The 10,149-nt window shown below is 41.5% G+C and overlaps 1 protein-coding gene across 1 annotated transcript in view; it reads right to left on the bottom strand.

Annotated features, from left to right (window-relative positions):
- Positions 1-240: 240 nt before the first annotated feature.
- Slc12a8 (solute carrier family 12, member 8) overlaps positions 241-10,149 on the bottom strand; it is a 102,054-nt gene continuing 92,145 nt past the window's right edge. Inside the window, exons 13-14 of the mRNA XM_013019321.1 lie at positions 5,018-5,078; positions 241-403 (exon numbers count right to left, since the gene is read on the bottom strand). Coding sequence (XP_012874775.1) covers positions 241-403; positions 5,018-5,078 — 224 coding nt within the window. The remainder of the gene's footprint in view (positions 404-5,017; positions 5,079-10,149) is intronic.

Raw genomic sequence — 10,149 nt, 5'->3', positions numbered from 1 at the left:
CCTCTGCCCAAGCAATCTGGCTCTGGTTCTCTATGTGTGATCATCCTGCTGTCCCAGGTAGAGTGCCACGTGGAAGAAGTTGGAATGCCGCCTGCCTAGGGTTGGACATGGCGCTGAAAACCAGAGACAATTTCTGCTGCCTAACGGGCCCGTGGGCGGGCATGCTGTGGAGGTTCTATGGAGTCAAAGCTGCCACCAAAGCTTCTGTGAATTGCTTCCTCCACTGTGCCCAGGGCAGCATCAGAAAGGAGACATCAGCTGTTCCCGACTCACGAAGGAGGCGTGGTGGTAGCGGTCGCGAGCCGCGAAGTCTGTGTTCTCCTGGGTGAGCTGAGTCATCTCCATGTCAACCCTGGCCAGGGATGGTGCCAAGATGATCTGCTCCCGGGGAGGCCGCACACTCCTTCAGTGAGACAGGACAAGTAAGAAGGGCTCAACAGTGGATGCCGGTCGGCTCTGGACACACATCATCGCACCCGCGCCACAGGTGCTTGTTAAAATCGGGAATCAATTACTGAGACCTACATGTGCCAACGTCTGTGATCTCAGAGTGGGAGAAACGGAGTATTAAGGCAAGGAGAGAGAAGTAGAAAACTATAAAACTATACCTCATGATAGGAGATACCCACAAAAGGGAGTTTTTCCCTTTCAAATGGCATTATTTGGGGGCTCTATGGTGTGGCTTTGCCCTTTTTGTCAAATGAAATAAACAGAATGAAGTTGGAGAATTGAGAAGAGTGAAAAGTTCAATCCCCAGTACTGGTACACATATAGGTGCGTGCATGCACGCGCATGCACACACGCACACATGATTCATCGGAAAGCAAGTTGAATGAGGAATGATTTCTAGAGAGCTAAGATTTACTTAGCAAGTAGCTAAGAGGAAAAGTGCAAACACTTTGGATGCTAAAGTAGCCTTAAGACAAAGAGTGAGTCCCAGTATAGATTCCATTGTCCCCGCAGTCTCTGCACATGACTGGAATACACTGGTAAAGACAAATATTAGGGATACATGAGTCACATTGGAATAAGGAAAGCTCAGGCCAACACCCAAAGAAGCTACAGAAAGAAGATAGATCTGGTCCCAGACCTGTCCCTCATTAATGCAGTAAGTGGCTTCCAGAAAACTCTTCATCTCCAGTGCCTCACTTTCTCAGATCCCTTCCAGGCCTACAGCTTATGTCTTGTCCTTAAGTCTTTCTCTGAGGCATGGGTTGCCTCTTAAAATCTTTAAGAGAATCAGTTATCAGTGACTCAAGCCTGCAATCCTAGCTACTTAGAGGGCAGAGATTGGAGAGGGTAGTTGAAGGCCAGCCTGAGTATAAAATTTGCAAGGTTCCGTCTTGATCAATGGCTGGGTACAGTGGCGAGCACCTGTCATTCCAGACACAAAGGCAAGTACTTATAAGAGGATCACAATCCAGGCTACCTGGGTATAAAGCAAGACCCCATCTAGAAGATATCCAACACAGAAAGGGCTGACACAGCAGCTCAAGAGGTAGAGTACCTGCTGAGCAAGTATGAGTTCAAACCCCAGTAACTCCACCACCATCAAAATCAGCTATTGTGCTCATATTAAGGTTTAGTTGTTTGAATCAGGAGTATATTTGAAAGTTGTAAAAAAGTAGAAATCTAATGGTACAACTGTGTTAATAAAAAGTTTCTAAAACAGGAACTTCAACTGATTTACTGAAAAATGTCTATCTATATTGAAGTTTGGATCACATGTCTCAGGTAGAATGGCCATTTGTTGAGACTATACCTAAATTACTTAGATTGAGAGTCCTAAAAATGGAATTAACTGCTATATGGGTTCAGCTTTCAAAAAGTGAAATGACCAAACTCCCATACCAATTAATCAGCATATTTTTTTTGTTGTTGTTGTTGTTTTGTTTTTGTGCCAGTTTTTGTTTGTGCCAGTCCTGGGGCTTGAACTCAGAGTCTGGGTGCTATCCTTGAGCTTTTTTACTCAAGACTAGCACTCTACCACTAGAGCCACAGCTCCACTTCCAGCTTTTTGGTGGTTAATTATGTACCTAAGAGTCTCAAGGACTTTCCTGCCCAGGCTAGCTTCGGACCATGATCCTCAGATCTCAGCCTCTTGGGGTAATTAGGATTACAAGCATGAGCCAACCATGCCTGGTTAACATATATGTTTTTTTTTTTTTTACCAATGCTTTTTTGGGGAGGAAGCATTAACACTGATTCAAGGAGTAGGGTTGAGACAGGTCTTCCTGTGTCTGCCAGGATAGCCTAGAATTCCCTGCTTCAGCTTAAGTGCTAGGATTGTAGGTATATCCTACCAATTTGGGTTTAATTTTTTTAATAGGTGAGATCATATACCCTCTGATTTCAGGGAAATGATATACAGTATTTCATTTTCTACCATGGCTTAAGAATTTTCCTCTGGGAATTTCTAGGGCTTCAGGAAAGAAAGCCTCGAGAAGGGTTAAGGTCACTTAGTAACTGGCGGCTGCACATGTAACAGGACATATATAGGACAAATGTTCTGCTCAGACGCATTACTACCTTATTTTCCCTTGGTTTTGAAGGACATTTGGAGCTACTGTGGGGGTAAAATCTCAACACTATAAGACAGAAAAGAAAGCTAGGGTTTCTAAAACGAGTCACCATAAGCTGGTTCTTTCTCCTCCTGATAAAGCATCATAAAGTAAGAAGCAAGTTCGATGCCGACTTAGCCAAGGCTCTACCACCTACTCCATTAGTTCAGAGCCTGATATTGTACTGTGAGCAGTGTGGACTAATTTCGTTGCAACTGAAGGACTTGTCTTGCCTAAGAATGTTCTCATCCTACTCTAGTCTTCCTTCTACATAGCACTACAATGAATCTGGAGGTGAAATCCCAGGAACTCAGGTACCAAGGAAAGAACAGTGGCCAACCAAGGCCTATTTTTAGATTGCATAGCCAGAAATGACTAAAGATGTTCTTGCAAACCAGATACCTCCAAATATCACCATATTCTATTTTCAGCTCAAAAATTGCAGTCATCGTCTACGGAATATATTTCCACTGAAACCGTACTTTCCCTCAGGAGTAGATTGATGGGGACAAGAAACTGGTGTGGGTGTGTCATCACCTGCACCACCAGCCTCAGTCCTCAGCCAGAATGAGAGGCAGAGAGGCCACCCCTACCTAGCCAAAGCAGACAACAGGAAAGGAGTTCTCCTCCCACGCCACAGCGCATTTCTGGCCCTCAGCTCTCCAACTCCTTCCCTATAGGTGTCTGCAGCTCTGCTAATTCTTCTTCATCATTCCAGGTTCCAGACTTTGGTTTCTTATACCAACTTGAACAGATTAGCAGTGCTGTACAGAATGGAGAATTGTTATTTAATGAGGATAGAGCTTCAGCTTGAGAAAATGCAAAGGTTCTGGAGATGAGTGGTATAATGTGATTGCACTTAATACCACTAAACAGATACCTAAAGACATACATTTTATGACACACATTTTGTGTTATGTGTATTTTATCACAATTTAAAATATGAGGGGGGGAGGGCTGGGGATGTGGCTTAGTGATAGAGTGCTTCTCTAGCATGCATGAAGCCCTGGGTTCGATTCTTTAGTACGACATGAACAGAAAAAGCCGGAAGTGGTGCTGTGGCTCAAGTAGTAGAGTGCTAGTCTTGAGCAAAAGCAGCTCCAGGACAGTGCCCAGGTCCTAAGTTCAAGCCCCAAGACTGGAGGGGAAAAAAAGCAACCATACAATATGAGAGGGAGAAGGATTTTAACCTGACACCTGGGATCATTGGAAAAGGGTGTCATAGCAATGTCTGGATATAATAGATGAAAGTTTTGACAAGTGCAAACAAGACAGCTAGAGTTTTAAAAAGCAAACCAACAGAATAAAACCAAATAAACCCTTGGTTGGATTCTGCCTGGATCTGCCCAGCCTGAAGCTTTGGCACTTGATCTTGAAAGGACAATAGTATGAGTAATTCTCCAGAATCCCAAAGCCTTCAGAGTTAAGGAAGTGTACCAGTGGTTCATACCTGTCTACTTGGGAGGCTGAGATTGGGAGGATCATGGTTTGAGACCAGCCTGGGCAGAAAAATTCACAAGACATCATCACAGAGATTGGTGGTGAACACCTGTTATCTTAGCCATGATGGAAAGCCTAAAATTGGTGGATCTCAGCTTAGGTGTATTTCCAGACAGGAAGTAAGACCTTATCTCAAAAACACCAAACCAACAGTGCCAAAACATGGCCAGAGGTGTGGCTCAAGGGTAAAATATCTGTCTAGCAAATATGAGGTCCAGAATTCAAACTCCAGTATTGCAGAGAAAGAATGAATGAAAGAAAGAGATGGTGGGAGGGAAAGAGGGAGGGAGGGAAGAAGGAAGGAAGAGAGGGAGGGAGGAAGGGAGAGAGAGAAGAAAAGAAAGAAAAAAAGAAAAAGAAAGGAAGGAAGGAAGAAAAGAAAGAAAAAGAAAAGAAAGAAAAGAGAGAAGAAGGAGGAAAGACTAGGGCCACATGAAGCACTGCCTTCTCTGTGAGGCTCTCTGTGTATTTGAACATGGATATTCCACACCAATCCTCCAGGGTTTCTATTTTATTTCTGTACTTAGCCTCTGCACTGATGCCAATACAGCGATGTCAGCTTCCTCTAACTTGAGACAGGAGAATTGGTTCTGGTCTTACATTTCATGGGGCCTTAACCTTGCATATGATTAGGTATTGACATTAATGTGTCTTAGGCTGGTGACGCTCTTGACCTGGGACTGGAGCAATCAGATTCTACACAAAGCCTCACTCATGATGACTAAGGACAAGAAGGGAAGCAGAAATGAGCCAGAAGAAGCTTTGATTAACTAAAGCTGGGCAGGGGTGTGGTGGAAGGCAGTAAAGAGCAAAAAGTGAGCTTCCGGGAAGTTTTCCCTTGTAAGTTCCCACACCACAGTTGAGGCCCAAGGCTATCTGGGAATGGCACTCCTCCACACTTCCCAGGACTCTAGGACACTCATCCATATGAGAACCTGCACCAGGTTGGCACAAACCTGCAGGAAGGGATCAGAAGAGACTTCATCCATTGGAAAAAGCTGAAGTTGGAAGCTGATCCTGAAGAAGGGACATAAGAATAAATGTTTATGAAAGTTCTACATAGGCACCAGAATTGCAGTTAGGATAGGGCAAATGTATGAACTTAGCACACACCCAAGTAGACACACACATGTGCATGCACACACAATACACACAAAGAATAAGTACACATTTTTTAAATGTTCCAATGTAATGAAACAATATTCATTGTGATATTCCCTGACTGTTTACCAAGTACCTTGTATCCATTTGTAGTTCCCCAAAACTGTTTATTTAATTTGCCAGTACAAGGACCTGAACTCAAGGCCTTGAGCTCTTGCTGTGGTACACTATTGTTTGAGCCATGATTTCACTTCCATTATTTTACTGCTTTGTTGTTGTTGTTGGTGGTGGTGGTGGTCGTGGGGCTTGAACTCTGGGCCTGGGCACTGTCCCTTAGCTCTTTAGCTCAAGGCAAGCACTCTACCACTTGAGCCACAGTGTCACTTCTGGTTTTCTGGTGGTTAATTGGAGATAAGAGTCTCACAGAGTTTCCTGCCCAGGCTGGCTGTGATTACAGGCATCAGCCACCAGTACATGGCTTTACTGTTTGTTTGTTTGTTTTTGGAAATAAGACCTCATGGATTTGTCTGTCTGGGCTGGCTCTGAACTTCAATTCTTAGAACTCAGCCTCCTGAGTAACTAGAATTATAGACTAGAATAATGAGCTACCAGAGCCCAGCCAAAAAAAAATTTTCATTCCAAAAATCTCAAGAAAGTGACTGAATAAAGTATAAAGAAAAGACTTCTATCTTAGGAATTCAAAATAATTTGATGGTATTAATTCTTAGATTCACAACTGTATTGAACACATAGTATTAAATCCTCCACTGGACACTGGACCACAGGCTCCAAGAGGAGGAACATGGCTTTTTTCATCCTTGTAAATAAACCTCACAGGAAGTAAGTTTTCAACAGTATTAAGCCAACCAAATAGTTCAACATGTAGAAATGTTGGAGCTGAAGTTTAAAATGAGGTTGTTGTTTATACTGGCCAAACAATCCTAATATCAGACTTGCTGATTTGAATAGAATTTATTAATTTTAAAAAACCCATATCTTCTAAAAAACCCACCTCACACAATAGCTTTAGAAAAAAGAAATAATTTTAGAAAATATTTTCTCTAAATTATACACACATATAGCTTAAAAAAACTGATTGGAATTGGGTATTGATTCGTTCCTGTATTCTTAGCTACTCAGGAGGCTGAGATCTGAAGATCAAAATTAGAAGCCAGTACAGGCCGGAAAGACTGTAAAATTCCTCTCTCCAATTAACCGGCAAAAAGCAGCAAGTAGAGGCTGGGAAGGTGGCTCAGTGATAGAGTGCTTGCCATGCATGCATGAGGACGTGGGTTTGATTCCTCAGTATTACATAAACAGAAAAAGCTGGAAGTGGTGCTGTGGGCTCAAGTGGTAGAACACTAGCCTTGAGCTGAAGAGGTGAGAAACAGTGCCCAGGTCCAGAGTTCAAGCCCCATGACTGGCAAAAACAAAAAACACCCCCCCCCAAAAAAAAAACCCCAGCAAAGTAGAGCTGTAGCTCAAGTAGTAGAGACTTGAGTGGAGAAAAAAAAATCAAACTGAGGGACAGTGTCCAGGCCTAAGTTCAAGCCCCAAGACAAGCATAAATAAATAAATAGGGCTGGGAATGTGGCTTAGTGGTAGAATTCTTGCCTAGCATGCATGAAGCCCTGGGTACAATTCATTAGTACCATGTAAACTGAAAAAGACAGAGAAGTGGTGCTGTGGCTCAAGTGGTAGAGTGCTAGCCTTGAGCGAAAAGAAGCTCAAGACAGTGCCCAGACCCTAAGTTCAAGCCCCAGGACTGAAAAAAAAAAAAAAGAAAAAGAAAAGGATTTGATCATATTCAACATATGAATCAAATAGCATTAAAGAAGTTGATGCTAGCTAGCATCTTGGCTAACAACAAGTATATACAGCTGACATGTTTACTCAATTTCATTCAAGGTTCTTATTGTTAAAGGGGACATGAATTTTATATTTGCATTAGTATCTGCAATAGCAAAGAAAAGATTTCTAATATATTTAGAAAATCAATCTGTCAGAAATCAGAAAGTAAAATGTACATTAAAATGTAACATTTTTACTGACTAATTCTATTTAGATTCTAAATTATCTAAATCTTAGATGAACATTGGTCTGAAATTTGATTTCTTAGTTTCTGGGACTAGGTTTCTGGGAAACATTTAAATTTCTTAAAATCAGATTATTCCTTACAAAACCTCAGAAATAAACATTGATGTAATCACTATATCAATTAAAATACATTCAACCCATGAAACTAGCTAGGAGAAGGACTTCCTCCTAGATTACTATTTTCCTAAACCATTATTTTCAATTCATGTAGCTTTACGCATTGAAGTAGATTTCCTTCAAACGTATACATCAAACTGGTTCTAATTCTGGTATACTTATGATTGTTCTGCTTAATATAATTTTGACTTGAAACGATTTTAAGTGGAAGCACCATAGACCTTTCTCAACTTGGTTCTTTAATGTATTTTTAAAACAGCTCTACTTTAGAGGAAAATATACAATAAATGATGTGCTCTGGTTTGAATGTGTTCCTAAAATTCATGTGTTGAGAACTTAATCCACAATGTAACAATGTTCAAGGCAGAGATTTTTAAATCATTAATCTCTCATGAAGGAATTAATGCTGTTATCCTAGGAGTGGGTCAGTTACCACTGGAGTGAGTTTCTGATCAAAGGATGAGGTTAGCTGGGTGCAGGTGGCTCATGCCTGTAATCCTAGCTACTCAGGAGGCTGAGATCTAAGAATCGCAGTTCAAATCCAGCCCAGGCTGGAAAGTTTGTGGATTCTTATCTCCAACAAACCACCAGAAAACCAGAAGTGGCACTGTGGCTCAAGTGGCAGAGCATTCACCTTGAGCTGAAGAGCTGAGGGACAGCACCCAGGCCCAGAGTTCACGCCCCATGACCTACCAAAAACAAACAAACAAACAAAAGGATGAGGTCAACTCTCTTCTTTCCTTCTCTCTTCTTACCCCTCCCTTTTTCCTTCTCCTTTCTGTTCCTCTTTCTCCCTCTCTCTTCTCCTTTCTCCTTTCCCTCTACCATTTGATGCCTTCTTCCCTGTTTTGATGCAGTAGAAAGGTCATGGTTACAGGCAACCCTTTACTGCCTCCAGACTTAATAGGCACATAAACATGTTGCTTATAAATTACTCAGAAACACCAGAAAAGAGACTAAGCAGTACAGTGACTATTATTTTACTATTTTCTGTATTCTTGATGCTCTGACATTTCAGGCCTTGATTCTAGAGAGTCTAAGTAATTCCCAGATATAGCAAACAACTTATCCAAGGGCATGCCTTCAATGAACAGCATCAATGTATATCAATACATTGACCTGATAATCCAGGCACAATATCCACAACTTTATTCTCTTTCAAATTCTCACACACCACCTCTTTCCCAGCTCGCTCTCTTTCCAAGCTCTCTTTCCCAGCTCTTTCCCAGGCCTTTCCCAGCTGCATGGAGTGCCAACCTGGCCTGGTCCCAGCACGTCTACTGAATAAACCTACCCCTTACCTGAAAAAAAAAAATTCTCACACACCAAACCAATATTCTCCCTGGTCTAAATCATATGAGGACTGGACAAATAGAGATCATCCCTCTAGTTCAGAGTGTGCCAGAATTATTCCCACTATTCATCCTAACCGCACTCAATTTGCCTATTGTTGTTTTGCCAATTTTTTTCCATAAAAACTATGATACTATTTTTCCCCCATTAGCATTCTCTCTCTCCTTCCCACCCTCTCTCTCTCTTTCTTTCTCTCTCTCCCCGCCCTTCCCCCCTTTCTCTCACCAATTTCTCTCTCTTTCTCAGTCGTGGGGCTTCAACTCTGGGCATGGACACCATCTCTCTCCAGCTCAAGGCTGGCGCTCTACCACTTGAGCCACAGTCCACTTCTGGTTTTCTGGTGGTTAATTGGAAATAAGAGTCTCACAGACTTTCCTGCCTGGGCTGGCTTTGAACCGTGATCCTCAAATCTCAGCCTCCTGAGTAGCTAGGATTACAGACATGTGCCGCCAGCACCTGACATAACATTTTCATTTTTTTCTATTTTCTATTTTATTAATTTCTGACCTTTACTTTGTTTTTGCTTCCTTTTTGGGTTTAATTTGTACTTCTTTTTGTAGTGTCTTAAGTTTAAAGCTGGGACCATTGATTTGAGAACTTTGATAATTTAAACATTTGATGCTGAGTTAGTTGCATCTCACAATTTTGATACGTTTCATTTTCATTTTCATTCCTGTAAAAATAACTTGTAATTTAACTTCTTTCACTGAAACATGGGTTACTCAGGTTGTTGTTGTTGTTGTTTTTTGTCAGTCATGGGGATTGAACTCTGGTCCTGGGCACTGTCCCTCAGCAATTCAGCTCAAGGCTAGCGCTCTACCACTTGAGCCACAGTACCACTTCCAGTTTTCTGGTGGTTTATTGGAAATAAGAGTTTCCTACCCAGGCTGGCTTTGAACAATGATTCTCAGATATCAGCCTCCTGAGTAGCTAGGATTACAGGTGTGAGCTACCGGTGCCCAATGGGTTATTCAGTTTTTGTAGTTCATTTAGTGTTCTTGGTTGTCTAGTGTTCTTTAGCTTCTATATCTGGGATTTTTCAATATTTTTCTGTTACTCATTTCTAATTATTTCCCTCTTGGGTCAGAGAACTGTTTTATTTTTTCAATTGACATGAATACTTTTGAACTTATTGAAACTTTAAAAAATGCTGTAAATTTTCTCTATATTACTTTAAAGAATATATTCTGCTGTTGTTGGGGACAGTGTTCTATAAATATCATCTAGGCCAGGCTTGCTTGCTTGCTGATAAGTGTCATTCAAGTCTTGCATAGCCTTACTGGTTTTATTCATCCTTGTATCTACTATTGGGACATAGACCTTGAAATCTCTGGCTGTGATAATAAACTTATCTATTTCTTTTGCAGTTTTCTCATAATTTGCATCAAGTATTTCAGAGCTCTGTTTTTAAGTATGTGTT

Source organism: Dipodomys ordii, unplaced genomic scaffold (assembly GCF_000151885.1).
Source record: "Dipodomys ordii isolate 6190 unplaced genomic scaffold, Dord_2.0 Scaffold45, whole genome shotgun sequence".
In the NCBI taxonomy this organism is placed as follows: Eukaryota; Metazoa; Chordata; class Mammalia; order Rodentia; family Heteromyidae; genus Dipodomys; species Dipodomys ordii.
The sequence above is the reverse complement of the archived record's forward strand: the minus strand, read 5'-3'. Positions and strand labels throughout refer to the sequence as shown.